Source organism: Colius striatus, chromosome Z, assembly GCF_028858725.1.
Source record: "Colius striatus isolate bColStr4 chromosome Z, bColStr4.1.hap1, whole genome shotgun sequence".
NCBI classification, from domain to species: domain Eukaryota; kingdom Metazoa; phylum Chordata; class Aves; order Coliiformes; family Coliidae; genus Colius; species Colius striatus.
Genome location: NC_084790.1, coordinates 35775476 through 35792578, shown reverse-complemented (window position 1 = coordinate 35792578; position 17103 = coordinate 35775476). Strand labels below are relative to the sequence as shown.

Below are 17103 nucleotides of genomic sequence, written 5' to 3'. Positions count from 1 at the left end.
GATGCATCAAGAAGAGTGTGGCCAGCAGGTCAAGGGAGGTTCTTCTTCCTCTCTACTCTACCCTAGTGAGGCCTCATCTGGAGTCCTGTGTCCAGTTCTGGGCTCCTCAGCTCAAGAGGGACAGGGAAGTGCTGGAGAGAGTCCAGCGCAGGGCCACCAAGATGATCAGGGGACTGGAACATCTTTCATACAAGGAAAGGCTGTGGGAACTGGGGCTGTTTAGTCTGGAGAAGAGGAGAGTGAGGGGAGCTGTGGGAACTGGGGCTGTTTAGTCTGGAGGAGACTGAGGGGAGATCTTATTAACATTTACAAATACCTAAATGGTGGGTGTCAGGATGCTGGGACATCCCTTTTTTCTATAGTAGCTAGCAACAGGACAAGGGGTAATGGGATGAAGATGGGACACAAAAGTTCCATTTAAACATAAGAAAAAACTATTTCACTGTGAGGGTGAGGGAGCAGTGGAACAGGCTGCTCAGAGGGGCTGTGGAGACTCCTTCCTTGTAAGTCTTCAAGACCCGCCTGGACATGTTCCTATGCAACCTGATCTAGGTGAACCTGCTTCTGTAGGGGGCGTTGGACTAGATCTCTAAAGGTTCCATCCAACGCATACCATTCTATGATTCTATTAAATATACTTAAATAAATAATAGTAACAATAATAGTAACTGTTGTACAGTGCTACTTCCCTTTATTAAAAACATCTTTTTATTAAGGTATGAAAGGCCAACAGTCAGCACAGAAAAACACGAAAAGCATATAAGTTTTTAGTTCTCTCAAAATTTGTGGTGTCATAACACTTAGGAAAGATTCAATGAATTTCTTGTAAGCTGACTATGACCCTTTTAGAATAAATGTAAGAATAAGATTAATTCAAAAACACAAAAGCAACAGACGTCATACTGTACCTATCTTTGATCTGTCTGGCAGCCTTGATGCATGTCAGGGAGAAAAGAGAGAAAGTAGTTAGTATTTCCATGCAATTATCAATGGTGGTAACATGCAAAAAGGCTGAGAACAAGTCCAGTCATATTTGTCAAGATTTGAAGATCAAAACAAGTTTAACATTTCCCTCAGAATAAACTTCCCCATAAAGCATGTTAATAGTATTGGTTAGAACTGCAGCAACATATCACCTAGGAAAAAGGTCTCTCAGCAACCAGACCAAACCAATTCCTAATTAATCCATTTCCTGAGTATGACTGTCTCTTCAGATTTCTCTTAATCAGTTAAGTTACTCTCCATCACATATTAAAAGAGCTCCATGATCAGGTCAGTAAAATTTAACTACCATGGTATTTTCTGTGAAACTAAAAAGTGCTTATTAGTGTCATGTAACCATACCTGACTATACATCATAGGATGTATACTATGACAAACAGTAAGAAGTAGAACTGGCTTTAACCTTTCCTCTGAATGTTGTTGTACTATTCTGGTAACAGTTCTCTTCATGTCTTACTACACAAACAAACAGAACACAACTTTTCCCAGCATTTAAGTGATACCACTGACAAATATCTTGTCATCCACAGATGGCTGCAGCTAGAATACAGACACTCTCTTCAAGTGTCATACAACAGCACTGGATGGATCACACAGATGGATGGATCACTTGCCACAGCTCTGAGTGCTGGCTATCACACATTTCCTAAGTCTCAGTTCAGTTTTAGAGAGACTTATTTCCCTCCTCACTTTCTACATTTGCTTACCTAGCATCAGGACAAGCTTGATTAACACTGATAGTTGTCCAGGAGAAGGCATTCCTTTCCCTCTCCCCTCAGTGTAAGAAAAAACTCATTTTATTAGAGGTTGCATGAAAAATTCAAGATTGCAGTACTTGACTTGGCCTTCTTGACAGAGCATTAACTGTATTTTAAGATGCCTCTCTATCCTTACTCTCAGTATTCCTGCTAAGTTCACAGGTTCAGTACAGTAATCCTGTTCAACGTTTTCTACCTTCAAGAATTTTCCAGAGTCCTCTATGTCCAGAGACTGTGCAGCAAGTTCCAACAGCTCTTCAGAGCTCTCCAGAGCATTACTACACTGGCTAAGTTGATCCTGAAGCAAAAAGAGAGTAAGAATAATTAGGTGCATTTATATTTAAAAAGTTGTTTATAAACCACCAGTACTAGAACTACATGATTTGGCTATGCATTTGTTACAACTTATTGCCTTATATAACTGTAGTGGGTTTGTGTAGCCAGGTTTTGGCAGCAGGATGCTACTGAGTCGCTTAAAAAAAAAAAAAAAAAGGAGCTAGAAGCTTCCCCTGTATATTATAGGGCCAGAACCAGTCAGATTTCACCCAGACTCACCGCAAGGCTGAGACAAGATTAACACGTTGGGAGAAGGGGGAGAAGGTGCTGCATAGATCCAAAACTGCTGCAGTTTTGCATCTGCACAGCTGAAGAGAGTGAGAGAACATCTCCACAGACACAGGATCTGAAGTGCAAAGTCACTTTTTGTTTGGTAACAGGGGAGTTCTCAAAACTTCCCCTGGCCCTACATTAGATCTGCCTTCTGACCAGCCAGGCACATCTATTGCCTCTGCCACCACTATTTAAGAAGGGAAATTTGTGGTGTGTAGGAGGAGGTGGAAACAGGAGACAAGATAGAGGTGACCACACAGATTCTGCAGTCAGAGAAGGAAGGAAGCAGGAGAAGTGCCAGACTGAAGACTCCCCTGGAACCCACAACAAGAGAGTAGCTGTGCCTTTGCAATCCATGGAGGGCAAAAGCAGGACTAATGGTTGCCAGCAGCTCTGGGAGAACTCTGTGCCAGAGGGGGTGAGTTTTGAAGACCCCCATGCCTGATGGGGTGTTTTGCAAACCCTGACCCAGAGGAAGTAGAGTGGAGCTGCAGCCCTTGGGGTGAAAGCCCACTGGAGTGGCCTGTGCAGGGCTGCCTGGCGTGTGAGAGACCTTGTACTGGACCAAGGAGGGCCAGCAAGGACCCTGCCTGGTCTGTGGAGAGACAAGGAGCAGTCCAGAAAGGACTGACTGAAACTTCCATTCCCTGTCTTCCTGAGCCATTCTACGGAGGAGGTAAAGACATCACAACCAGGTGCCTGAGAATGGAGAGGGTGGGGAGAAGGTGGTCTTAAAGGACTGGCTGTGCTCTTCATCATCATGCCACTCTGTGTTGCTTTCTGTTTCTTATGGTTTTGGTGAGTGGATTAACTTTGTTTCTTCCTTATGTTGAATACTGACTTTTGGAGGTCATCTAGTCCACCATCTAGTCTAGGTGAGGCTGACTGGCCTGTAGTTTCCTGGGTCATCCTTCCTGCCCTTTTTGAAGACTAGAGTGACACTGGCTTTTCTCCAGTCCTCAGGAACCTCACCTGTCCTCCATGATTTTTCAAAAATGACAGAGAGAGGCTTAGTGTTCTGGTTTAGTAAGGAGCAGCTTTTGCTTGGTAACTCTCTGCATCCTCAGACACTAGGGTACCCTCTATGTTTAGTAGTGGATCCACATCCCCCCTCGCCATCCTTCTGCTGCTGATGGTACTTGAAAAATGCCTTATTGCCGTCCTTAACATTCCTGGCTAAATTTAACTCTAGAAGGGCTCTAGCCTTCCTAGTTGCACCCCTGCATGCCTTGGCAATGTTCCTATACTCTTCCCAGGAAGAGTATATCTCTCTCATGGATGGCTGCTTTCAGCAGATCCTTGCTCATCCATGGAGGCCTCCTACCTCCTTTTCCTCCTTTATTGTGCATTGGGGCACACTGATCCTGGGCTTGGAGGAAGTGGTGCTTGAAGACTGACCAGCTGTCGTTGGCACTCATCAGTCCAAGTAGATCTTTGAAGAGGCCAAAGTCAGCTCGCCTGAAATCCAGGGTCACAGTCCTGCTTTGTGTTCTCTTCCACACAGGATCTTGAACTCTACCAGCTCATGGTCACTGTAGCTGAGGTTGCCTCCCACCTTTACATCCCCAACCAGATTCTCAGTATTTGTCAGTGCTTGATCCAGCAACACACCCCTCCTTGTTGGTTCCTCAATCACCTGTGACAGGAAGTTGCTGTCAACAATCTGTAGGAACCTCCTGGACTGCATGTGCTTGGCTGAGTGGCTTTGCCAGCAAATATCAGGGAGGTTGAAGTCCCCCATGAGGACCAGGGACTGTGATGGTGAGGCAGCTCTCAGCTGTTCGTAGAAAGCCTCATCCACTTCCTCCTCCTGATCAGGTGGCCTGTAGCAAACTCCTACAACAATATCACCTGCCTTGCCCTGGCCATTAATTTTTACCCATAAGCACTGTACTCTCTCCTCATCCCCACCCAGGCACAGTTCAGTACACATTAATTGCTCCCTCACACAGAGAGCAACTCCACCTCCTCTCCTTGTCAGTCTGCCTTTCCTGAACAATACGTAGCCCTCCATGGCTGTGCTCCAGTCATGGCAGCTGTCCCACCACGTCTCTGTGACCACAATGAGGTTGTAGCCCCACATCCACACCCACATCTCCAGTTCCTCCTGCTTATTCCCCAGGCTGTGTGCATTGGTGCAGAGGCAGCGCAGGGGCTTACTCAAACACACAGGTTTCCCTGGATGGGTGCAGGAGGTTCCACTCTGGTTTGGCTCTTCCTCAGGGTGGTCAGCTTTCCGCATCTCAGTCCAGTGTGCAGATGAAGGGCACTTATCATTGCATTCCCTGTCCTGCCCTATTTCTTAGCTAGAGGGGATAGTTTTCTTGTATTTTGCTTCTCCCCCCTCCCCCCAAGTCCCTTAGTTTAAAGACCTCTTTATTCAATTTGCTAGTCTACTCCCAAATATTGCAGTGCCCTTATGGGAGAGATTAATCCCATCCTGTCCTATCAAGCTGTAGTCTCCAAGGAAGGATCCATTGTCAAAGTACCCAAAGCCTTCCTGCTGACACCAGCCTCTCAGCCAGGAGTTCACTTGGCTGATTTTTCCATTGCAGACTCCCCCTTTATCTCTAGTGAACAGGATAGAGGAGAAAATAACCTGAGCCCCTCCACCTTTTACCTGCTCCCCCAAGGATTTAAAATCCATCTGGATCCTGGGGAATGTCATGCCTCATGACATCATTCATACCTACGTGGAACACAAGTAGGGGGTAGTAGCCTGCATCCCTGATAGGCCGTGGTACTCTCTTGGCCACATCCCTGATCTTGGCTCCTGGCAGGCAGCACACTTCTCTTGACTCCCTCCCTGCTCCACAGATGGTCTCTCACTGCCCCTTAGCAGTGAGTTACCCACAACAAGCACCCATCGCCTCTTCCTGCAATGTCCATTACCTGCTGCAGGTGGAGCAGCTGATGGGTTGTTTGATGGGTTTTCCCCTTTTGGAACTTGCTCATCAAAGTCCCTTGTTGGAAACAAAGTCCCTTGACAGAAGGAGGGCTTTGAATTTTGGTCTTTTTTTTTCTTTTGTAACCAGGCTCCATGACTTATTGGATTCATTGGAGGCTTGCACCTGACTGCAGAAGCCTCCATCTATCTCCACCTCTGCCCCTCTAATACTACAGAGCCTACTCACAGTTTCCTGCAGCTCTTTCACCAGGCGCTGCAGTTCCTGAACTTGAGGGCACCTATGACACAGTTGCCTGAGAAACGTATGTCCCTAAGCACCCTAAACACTCCCTGCACTCCACTTGGACTGAAGCATCTATACTAACCGTCTCTGTCTGGGTGGATGCATTGACCTTCACCTGGGTTTCATCCACCTCAGCCTTGGCTTTAGTCCTCAGGTGAGTGCTCACCATTTTGCTAGGTTGAAGCTGGGGCACTTCTCTGACTTTTGTTTCTCTATGTGGGCCATGGGGTTGTTTCCTGTCTGTCCTCTCTGCTCGCCCTGCCTGTGCAAACTGCCACGCAAACTGCCTCACCCCACCTGGGTTCCACATCACTCCCTGTTTGCTGGCCCTGTTCACTGTGTTCCCTGGGGGATAATTAAATCCCCCATGGTTGCTGCAGCTCCGCTTCCCAAAAAAACCGTTTCCCTCAAGAGAGCTGCCAGGTTCTGGCGGCTCTCCTCGCTTTTCCTCCACTCCCTGTGCTCCAGGAACTTCTAGATTACCTCAATCAGCCGCACAGGCATGAATAAACAAGCCCTGCCTCCGCTGTGTGTCCCACCGATAAAATTTCCGTACTCTGTTTTAATTCTTCGTTAATAGATTAAACCAAAAATCTCCAACTTGAGTCTGTTTTGCCAGTGATGCCAATTGCTGAGTTGTTACCCTGTCCTCATCTCAATTCATGAGCCCTTTGTTTCATTTCTCTCAGTTTAGGAAGGGGAATGACAGAATGACTTGGTGGGCACCTGGCACCCAGCCAGGGTTGAACCACCACACTAATGAGATCTATTACCTCTGACACATGATGTTATCCAGAACTGTTACTGTGCTCTACAAGTGCATAATGACACATGGCACATCCAATAAATTCAAAGGCAAGAAATCTAGACAGGTGATTGTTGTGGTTTAGGCCCATCTAGGGATGAAAGACCACAATCAGCCTTAAGGACCACAGATCTTGGAACTCTCTAAGGACAGGAAGAGCTCACTTGCTACTAATGGTCCCAGACAAAATTGACAGAGCTATGCAGCTTGGGGAAGAAAATGAAACTTAATCTGCCTCCAAGCAAACCATAACAGACAGAAATAAACAGAAAAGCAATACAGAGTAGGGACAATGATGAAAGTGCAACCAGCCCTTTTAGATCCCCTTTCCTCTACCCCTCCTCTCCTTCCCAGGGTCAGAGCCCTGAGCCCCTGCATGCTTACCTTCTCCCTGATAAACAGTATCGGGGAGTGGCAGGGGGATAGCAGCAGGGAATGGGGGTTTGATGTCCCTTACCACTTGCTCAGGGCAGGAGGACTCCTTGCTGGTCCACCCTGCTCCATTCCAGGTTCCCTCATAGGACAGGCAGCCCTGCACACGCCACACTGACTGGACACTACAACTCCATTTAAGTTTCCTTTGGGCCGGGGTCCAACCCGCTCACCCCCTCTGACCCAGGATCTCCAGCTTTCACTCCTGTCACAGAGTCTCTGTCTCTCATCACCTCTGTCACAGTGGTGCTATGGGCTGCAGGCATGTCTGTGGTCCACCATCACTCATCCTTTCCTTCTTTCCTGACTGCAGGATCCATGTGGCCACCTCCATCTTGCCCTACACTTTCAACTCCTCCTTACTACACATTCCCATTCTTAGATAGTGATGGCAAAGGTGCCAGATGGGCCAGGCCAGGACAGAGGTAGGTCCAAATCCAGAGCTGAGGGAAAGTCTGAGAACTGTTTACAGGAGCAGCACTGCAGCCCCCTCCCCTCCCCTTGTTACCAAGCAAAAGCAGCTCCTCACAAACCCAAGACAATAGTACAGTCCGATTTAAAAGCTAGATTTCACTTTATGGCCTGTTTCTATTAACATTAGGACTTCAGAAGCAAAGAAATGCTTACATTATGTGCACTACAATTTCTGTTAAGCAGTAGAAATTCTAAGTAATAAATATATCCAAGTCCTGCTCCTTTGTAGTCACTCTCCACCTGTAAGGTCTAGAGCTAATACCACTTCCTTTCTACATAAGAATATTGAGAACATAAATATGCTAGAGGCCATGAAGAACCCTAGGAGAAGGGGCCAGAGAAGCACTTACAGCAAAGAAAATGTTTACAGTACATTTACTGCATTTCTTGCAGCACTACCAACATTTCACTTTCAGTTGAGACTTAAAACGGCATTTGAAACCTGCTTCTACTAGCTGCAAAAGTTTACAGATGCAGTTACACAGTTACCTGCAGAGCTTGAATTTTACGAGCCTCTTCTTGCTGAATAGTGTTGGCCATAGCCCCTTTCATTTCACCCAATATAGCATACAGACCCTCAAACTCTTCATCCAGCTCACTGATTGCATTAGAAGAGTTTACCTAGAAAGAGAATTGAAAATGCTGTAATTTGTATTAGAAACAATGCAGACTAGTCTTTTGAACAAAAGTCACATTGTTTGCCTAATCATGCTTTGACATGACCACTAAGGACCTCGTCACTGGTTAACAAAAGGGAAAAAAACATTAGAAATGAGGGACAACTCCTAAGCAGACTTTACAATGAGGACACTGAAGAGTGAACTCCATGAAAACTCCAATACAGTCAAACTTGCACATGACCAACATACTTGGCATCTTTGTTCCACACCAAAAGGCCTTGACTTCCCTCTCACAATTATATATGGATTGCTGAATGTTTTTAAGGATGTAGCTATCCAGTTAGGTACAAAACAGTTTCATTTGACACTAAAAATGTCACTGGAACAGGAAGTTTAAAGACTTTCTAGATTATTTCCATTTCTACCATTAACATGGCTCAGCTTTAACATGAAGCAAAAAACTTGTTTTGTTGCTTAATGATGGGCTAAAAGAATCTAAACTTCATCCTAGAGCTGATGCTCTGAAAATTCAGTCTAACTTTTAAATTAAGCATTAACTGAAAAGAGACAAAGAATTTTCTCTAAAGTACCAGCATCACCTTATTTTTCCATCTGACATGTTGATGTCCTAGTTTCAGCAGTGATAGTTACCTTTCTTCCTAGTAGCTGACAAGTGGCCACATTTTCAGTTTACACTGAAGAGAATGTTGACAACACAGGGATGTCTCAGTTATCACTGAGCAGCACTTCCACAGTATCAAGACCTTTTCCGCTTCTCACCATACCCCACTACTGAGTTGACTGGAGCAGGGCAGGGGAGTTAGGAGGGAGGTGTGTGCACAACAACCTGGTAGGGAAAATTGCAGGACAGCCAACCCTAACCAGACAAAGGGCAACTCCACATCACAGGACATCATGCCCAGCATACAAACTAGTTAACCAGGAGGGACAGATCACAGTTTAGCAGGGACTGAGCAATTGCAATTGACTCGACTTCTTCTTGGGTTTTCTTACTTAATTACTATTACTATACCTTATTCTTCTTACTGTTAATATATTTTCTTTTAATTTAGTTATTATATTTGTTCTTATCTTAACACATGAGTTTTGATTTCCTTCTCCAACTTCCCTCCCCATCCTACAGGAGCCATGGGGAGGCTGAGTGAACAAGTAGCTGGCTGCCTTGTGCTTCCTTGCCGGCTTAGCTTCAACCATGACAGCTGACTAGAAGTCTAAAAGAGACAGACTACTTCCAGCTAAAAGGAGATTGAGATCTTGCATCAAAATCCAGATTCCCTCTTCCACACAAATCAAATCGTACAATAGATTTTTGCATGAAAAGCAAACCCCCCATACCTTTCAACTAGAGACAGATAGAAAAAAATATTTTATTTCAATCTGGTTCCAGCAAGATGATATATTTTAAACTTGATTTTACCACCCCATCCCTTTCACACTACCCAAACAGTTTGAGACTGACTCAAATCATTCCCCTCAGTCAGCTACAGCATACTAGACTTTAGAGATAGATATATATATACCTGAACATTTTTTATTGTATGGTTCAGCAAGTCAATGAAGTTGTGAATTTCATCATTTTTGTTCGCTAGAGTAGAGACAATCCTTTGCAGAGTCTCCTAGAATTACAAAAAAAGGTGAAAAGTAAAATAAAAAAACACTACAAGGTTTTTTTACAACCATCATCATTCCAATGTGTATGGAAATTCACCATATGTTCCACTTGCAGGAATTCAACCTTTATTCTGACTGGATCAGGAAATACATTTTGTTAGAAAGAGCATCCAAGGTCTAAGAACCACTCACAACTAGCAATCTCCAGTTGTTAAATAGAAACCAAGAGTTTGTTTGATGATACACCACTGTTTTATGTTTTGCTACCCGTGTTGATGCAGCTCCCAAGCCATCTAAACTAGACTACCTACTGATACCACACTGCCACATACATCTTCTCCAGAGCAGAAAGCCAAAAGGAAAAAAAAAGTTAACCCAGAAGAAAAAAAAAAAACCTGTTTTCTACTGGCAAAAGACAATACTTTTAAATAACTAATCTGACAGCTAATTCTAGATACAGAATAACTCTATAACAGTAATTTGTAAACTTATTTTACAAAGTTTAAAATGTTTTTATAAATAATTTGTATATTCATAATTATTAATATGGTTCTTAAAAAAATTATAATTAAGACATTAGTAACCAGTTGGACCCAAGAGTTTCAAGTGGCTCAACTTACTGTTACTTGACAACATTTGAGAAATTGAGGTCATTCAAAACCTTACAAACAGCTAAACCACCATAAAGATATTGTAGAGGTCCCTCCCATAAGCAGCTTCTTAATAATCATCTACTATTTGGATCACATTTGTTTACTAAAGAGCAAGAAAAATATTGTATCCTTTCCAATATCCACAGTGAACCTAGATACTGCATGCCATATAAGGAACCTCTCCACTATCCCTATGCCATACTCGTACCTGTTTCTTCTGACTCCTTCCTTGGCAGTTTCCAACAAATCTGCAATGATGCATTTACTGGTACTCTGGCCTGTTGCCTGTTTGCATAGTATTATGCTCATAAAGTTTAAACACCAGCAGAGGAAAGTAGAAGCATTACTGCTTTTGCCACAGGCATTGGGATGATGTTATGTAAAGATACAATGGACTGGCTATAACAATGACTGAAACTGGGACTCTGAGGAAGAGAAACAAGACCAGATTGGCTCCTTTCAGAAACAAAGGACATAACAAACCTTGATTACTTCATTACAGAAGTATCTCTTCATTGTCTGCTTAAAATTGAAAATGTTTAAAAATTATTTCATACACATTAGAATGGCAGATGAAATGCCATTGTCCAAGCAGCTGCTTCTGCATTCACTACTGACCAGCAGCAATTGTTTCCACGTGCCAGATAGCCCACAGTTAAGCCTTAGATCCTATAAATATAACTGTCAATTTGGACGAACAAGAAAACTCACAATCCTCTTTCACCTAGGATTTCAGGGCTTACTCGGTTGCACCACATGGAATAAAAAAAAAACTAGTCTTCTTGTCTTGGTTTCAGCTGGGTTAGGGTTAACTTTCTTCCTAGTAGCTGGCACAGTGCTGTGTTTTGGATATAGTGCAAGAATAATGTTGATAGCACTCTGATATTTCAGCTGTCACTACAAAGTGCTTATCCTAAGGGAAAGTCTTGGCTGAGCCAGCAAGATGTACGAGAGGCTGTGAGTGAGCATGGCCAGGATAGCTGACCCGAACTAGCCAAAGGGACATTCCATTCTATAGGACATCACGTACAGTATATATAAGCTGGGGGGAGTTCTGCAGGATTAAGTAGATCACTGCTTGGGCATCAGTCAATGGGTGCTGACCAACTGCATGGGGCATCACTTGTCTTCCCAGGCTTTGTTTCTCTCTCTATTACATTCCTTTTCATTACTATTACTTTTTAAAAATACTGTTAACATTTATTTCATTTTAGTCAAACTGTTCGTATTTACAACCACAAGTTTTACTCTTTTTCCTCCAGTTTTCCCCTCCAATCCCAAGAAGGGAGGCAGTGCACACGGTGTGAGTGAGGAGCTATGTAGTGCTTAGTTTCTGGCTGGGGTTAAAGCGTAACAACCTAATACTCAACAATATTTTTGGTGTTTATAGTTACATATGATTAAAGGAAAATATTTACATGTGAGGAATCCTTAGAAAGATTTTACATAGCCAAATACATGTCAGCAAGTAGAAGAGACAAGGTCTTCTACTACATTTAAAACTAAGGTCAGCTCATCAAACAGGAATCACTATGGTGACTAAGGGACAAAGAATGTAAAAGGATATGAATAAGGATAGGAAGCCCTTCAACATGTGATGGCCTGCTGTCTTGCCATTAAAGTAGACAATATATTCTCCTCTGAATAACAAGTAATCAACATTACATAGCACCTGTTGAAGCAGATGGGCAGCTCACAAAAGTCACACTAACTTTTGATAAGGTTAAACAAGCACAACTGTTCTCTTAAAGAAGCAAATTCTCAGCTTGCTCTAGATCATACTGAAGTCTCAATACAAGAGTTCCTGATGCAGCCTGGGGCCTAGAACAAAACCCTGTGTGAGACTAACCTTCATGTACACATCAAATTTCAAACAGGTGGGGATATACTTAGTCTGCACTAATTGAATCTTCTTCACTTGCTGAAGTTGCCAGAGTGTGAAGTAGAGTACTTAAGACAATGCAGGTGACAACAGCAAGTTAACACGGTATTGCAAAAGACAAGGTCGACTGCAGTTTTACTTCTAGATTCAGAACCTCCAAGCTACACAGAAATTCAAGTATGATCAATGATACCACACAGGAACATCCACCTAGAGCACCCACAACAGCTGTAGCCCTTATTTACTTCTTCTCCAAGAGATTAATCGCACATAAAGCAGGCAAAGACAAACAGATACAAATTCACATAGTATCTACCAGATGTGTGCTATTTTGGTGTTTCACATCCCACCTTCCAAAGCACAGATGAGATGAAGTAGCACTGCACAAACACTTAACTAGAACAGCACACATCGACACTGCAAGTTTCAAGCCATTAGCAGCACTAATTATCTAGACTCTACTCACGAACCAGTTTCCAAGCTAAGGAAAGCAGAGTCCTCACACTGACAGTAACACAAGCTCTTTTAGACTGGAAGCCAAAAGTCTGACTCAGATGCAGAGAGTGTGATTTTTAGAAAACCCAGCCCCTGGCCATGCACATCTCTGCTCCTCAGTGATTTCCCGAGGGGGCAGATGGCAAGGAAGGAAAAAGAGGGAATTACCGGGCAACAGCTACAGGTGAAAAACATCCAATAACAACTACAAAACGCTTTTATTAATTAGTTCCCTTCAACACAGAATTACATCAATGGGAAACGGAAGGGCTCGTACGCAGCGTAATTACTTATGAAAGTAGTACACACGATGAAAGAGCTCTACACTCCAGCCGGAGTTCAGGAAAGTGCAGCAGTTGCAGCGGCACCACCCATCCGCGGGAGTCTGCTTCTCTCCCTTCCCCTCCCCTCCCGCCGCGGATCTGGCGGGCAAAGGCCTTCGTCGCCCTCTCACACGCCAGCGGCGCAACTTCCCTGGCTGCCACTCCTCTCACTGGGAAGCCACTCCGAGCATCGATGAACGCCGACGCCCCGGGAACGCCTCGCCCGCCTCCGCGCCGGCTCCCAGCAGCGGCCCCCACGACACAGCCCGCTGAGGGCGGACAGACCCGCCGTCCTCCCCGTCTAGCGCAGTGCGGCGCGGCCTGGCCTGGCCCAGCCCGGCCGGGCCCGTCACCCCCGCGGGAACGCAGGCTTCCGCCGCCGGAACTTACTCGCTGCTCGTCCATGATGAGAGTGGGCTGGAATGAAGGAGCGACACCACAACCAGCAGCTGCACCCGCCACCGCCCACCGGGTAGCTAAGCCGTGCTCCGCGCACGCGCATCGGCCCGCGCTTTGGTCGCACGCCGGTGGCACGTGTGTCTCATCCCACCGCGCCTGGGGCGTGCCGCTGAGCATGCGCAGTCGCAGCGGGCCGCCGGAGGCGGTGGGGAATAGGGGTTCGAATCCGGGCACCGGCTGGGCAGCGGGAGTGAGTGTGACACTAGGTTTCAGAGATTTCTCATTTTCAAACCCCAGATCCCTATCCTCGCTTTCTGTTTTATACCAGCGTGATTTGAGAATGCTGAGCGAATTGCAAGCAAAGGGTTACAAGTGTTTAAAAGCACCAGTACCAACTTGCATGTTGTGAAGACATCTGCAAGCAAGTGGGAGACCTTCACAATCAGCCTGAGAGGCAGCCGAGGAGGAGAGTCTGATAACAGCAGGCAGTTGTGTTTTGGCTGTAACTTGTGGGACTGAGCAGAAAAAAACAACTTCAAACCGTTTTCAGCAAGGCCAAAGTGTTCAAAATAAGACAATCAGCATCATTTCTCAATAATGTCAGAATCATAGAACGGTAGGTGTTGGAAGGGACCTTTAGAGATCATCTAGTCCAACCCCCCTGCCAAACGCAGGGTCACCTAGATAAGGTCACATAGGAACATGTCCAGGTGGGTCTTGAAGACCTCCAAGGAAGGAGACTCCACAACCCCTCTGGGCAGCCTGTTCCACTGGTCTGTCACCCTCACAGGGAGCACTTACTTTTCAGTATGTGAAGTTGAGCAATCCGCCACACACCCAGCCCTGTGATAAAAGAATGCCTGCTGATTGATGCTACACCTGTGCTAAGGAGTTAATTCCAGATTTCAGTGATAAAGTGGATTCCCTGGCATTTTGGGAGATGTTTGTGATCACAACAGTACAGCCAATGCGGTAATAATAATACACATTGTGTGACCATGCTGTATGGCCTGCCTGTGTTAGGTTAGGCATCCTGTTAGGCAGCTTGGGTTTGTCTCAGAGCTCACTAATCCAATTTTAAAGAAGAAAAAAAATCCACCAAACTGTTTCACCACAGTGTTGGAAAGAAATAGTCATTTCATAATGATGACACTTTACAGAGAGTCAGCTGTACCAGCCACTGGGCTGAAGTGTAGCTTTATGGTTTTATAGCAGCTTTGGGTGCAGTGCTGATACTAAAAAGCAGCACTTTTCACAGCAAGCATGCAGCAACAGGAGCCTGCGTCTAGTGTGGAAATTCTTCACATTGGACAGATTTTGCTACCTTCCAGTAAAGGCTTCTCTTTAAAGACATTTTTGTGTCTGTGAGACCTGTCTTGCCACAGTTTTAACTTCTCCATCATTGGCAGGGCTGGACAAATGCAAGGTAAGAGGAAATGCAGAAGCACCCAGGAGGTGTGAGCTGCCAAGAGGCACAGTTCTGGTCTTTGAGCTCCACACAAAGATCTCCTGGGACCACATTACCTGACATCAGCTGGGCCTTGGCTGTGATTTGAACATTTGTTGTGTCTTACAGGCACCTGATATCCTATTTGCTCCAGTTAACAGCCACAGCCTGTGCTATTTGAGAGCCATGCTGGAGGAGTTTGTAAGGTGCTGCAGCCTAGGGTAAGAACCTACATTGAAAAGGTTCATGAAGGATTGTATCCTGTGGGAGACACTCTATGCTGAATCAAGGGAAGAATGTGGGTAGTCCTCCTCCTCTGAGGAGGAAGGAGCAGCAGGGACCATCTGAGAGGGAGTGACCACAACCCGCATTCCCTGTACCACTGAGGAGGAGGAGGAAGAGAAGGAGCAGGGAGCTGAGCCTAGAGAGAAGAGAGGAGTGGGGGTGAAAGTGTTTTTAAAGAGCTGATTGTGTTTCTCATGATCATATTTCATCATCTTTCATATGTGTTTCTGGTGGCGATTGGTGACAGACTAAGCTAGTTTTGTTTTTCCCCAAGCCAAGTCTGTTTTGCCCAGGACTGTAATTGGTAAGTGATTCCTCACTGTCCTTGTCTTAACCCACAAGGCTCTATGCTAAAGCTTTTCAAGAAGACAGCCATGGCTCTTCAAATCATCTTGGTGCCAAGGTTTCTAAACACAACTTCTCAGGGAGTCTTCAGACTTACCATGACCATAATTCCATGAATCAAAGATAAGGAGCATTGATGCTGTTTTCCATGAACCCTTTAGCAACAAAATACTAAAATTCAAAAGGATTTTTAATGTCTTGGCCTGGGAGACAAGTTGGCAGCTGTGTCAGAAGTAGTGCCTATGAGCAGACACATCAGCAACCTCAGGAAAGGGCACATTTGGCTCTGAAACCCTTCACAATATGTTGGTGTGGGTGGGGAAAATTGACTTCTGAAGTTGTGGGCTCACTTTGAATCATAGAATCATTTCAGCTGGAAGATACCTTTAAAATCGTCAAGCCCAGCCTTTGTCCCAGCCCTATCAATCACTAGACCATTTCCCTAAGTGCAACATCCAACTGTCTCTTAAACACTTCCAGGGATGGTGACTCCACCACCTTCCTGGGCAGCCTGTTCCAATGCCTGACAACCCTTCCAGTAAAGAAATTCCTCCTAACATCCAGCCTGAACCTCCGTTGCACAACTTGAGGCCATTTCCTCCTGTTCTGTTGTTTGTTGCTAGGGAGAACAGACCAACCCCTACCTCGCTACAGCTTCTTTTCAGGTAGTTGTAGAGAGCCATAAGGTCTCCTCAGAGCCTTCTTTCTCCAGACTAAACAGCCCGAGATCCCTCAGCCATTCGTCATATGAGACGTGTTTCAGATCCTTTACTAGCTTGGTAGCCTGCCTCTGGATTCTCTCCAGCACCTCAGTGGCCTTCTTGTAGAGAGAGGTCAAAAACTGGACACAGTATTAGACATAGGGCCTCACCAAAGTCGAGTACAGGTAATGATCACCTCCCTCCTCCCGCTGACAACACTTCCTGATCCAGGCCAGGACGCCATTGGCGTTCTTGGCCACTTAGCACACTGCTGGCTCATGTTCAGTTGCTGTCAATCAACACTGCCAGGTCTCTGGCAGCTTTCCAGCGACTCCTCCCCAAGCCTGTAGTGCTGCTGGGGCTTGTGGCCCAAGGGCAGGACCTGGCACTTGGCCTTATTGAAACTCATGGAATTAGCCTTGGCCCATTGGTACAACCTATCTAGTTCTCTCTGTAGAGCTTCCCTACCCTCAAGCAGATCAACACTTCCACTCAGCTTGATGTCATCTGCAGACTTACTAAGGGTGCACTCTATCCCCTCATCCAGATCATTAATAAAGATGTTACACAGGAGTGGCCCCAGTATCGAGCACTGAGGGACAACACTCTTGACCAGCCACCAACTGGATTTAACTCCATTGACCACGACTCTTTGGAGTTGATCATCTAACCAATTTTTCACCCAGGAAAGTGTATGCCCATCCAGGCAAGAGAACACTGTAGGAAACAATGTCAAATGCCTTACTAAAGTCAAGGTAGAAAACTTCCACAGCCTTTCCTTCATTTAACAAGCGAGTCACCCTGTCATAGAAGGAAATTAGGTTTGTTAAACAGGACCTCCCCAGTCAGCCAGGACTGCTGATAAATGATGGACAGAGGCTTGGCAAGCACCCCTGCCAGTTCCCTCAGCACTATAGGATGTACCCATCCAGCCCCATAGATTTGTGCACATCAATGTGGAGCAGCAGGTCACTGACCATCTCCTCCTGAATTGTAGTGGTGACATTTTGCTCCTCGCCCCTGTCTTTTGGCCTGGAAATCCTCCTGTTA

The 17103-nt window shown here is 45.3% G+C and overlaps 1 protein-coding gene across 3 annotated transcripts in view; it reads right to left on the bottom strand.

Moving 5' to 3' along the window:
• Positions 1-13346, bottom strand: part of FSD1L (fibronectin type III and SPRY domain containing 1 like) — a 34247-nt gene extending 20901 nt beyond the window's left edge. For all 3 annotated transcript variants that reach the window (XR_009820906.1, XM_062018976.1, XM_062018977.1), the window contains exons 1-5: positions 13267-13346; positions 9433-9528; positions 7761-7892; positions 1957-2058; positions 909-931 (exon numbers count right to left, since the gene is read on the bottom strand). Coding sequence is in view for 2 of the 3 variants with exons in the window: in XM_062018976.1 (XP_061874960.1) it covers positions 909-931; positions 1957-2058; positions 7761-7892; positions 9433-9528; positions 13267-13281 (368 nt within the window). In the remaining variant the exon portion in view is untranslated. The remainder of the gene's footprint in view (positions 1-908; positions 932-1956; positions 2059-7760; positions 7893-9432; positions 9529-13266) is intronic.
• Positions 13347-17103: the final 3757 nt, after the last annotated feature.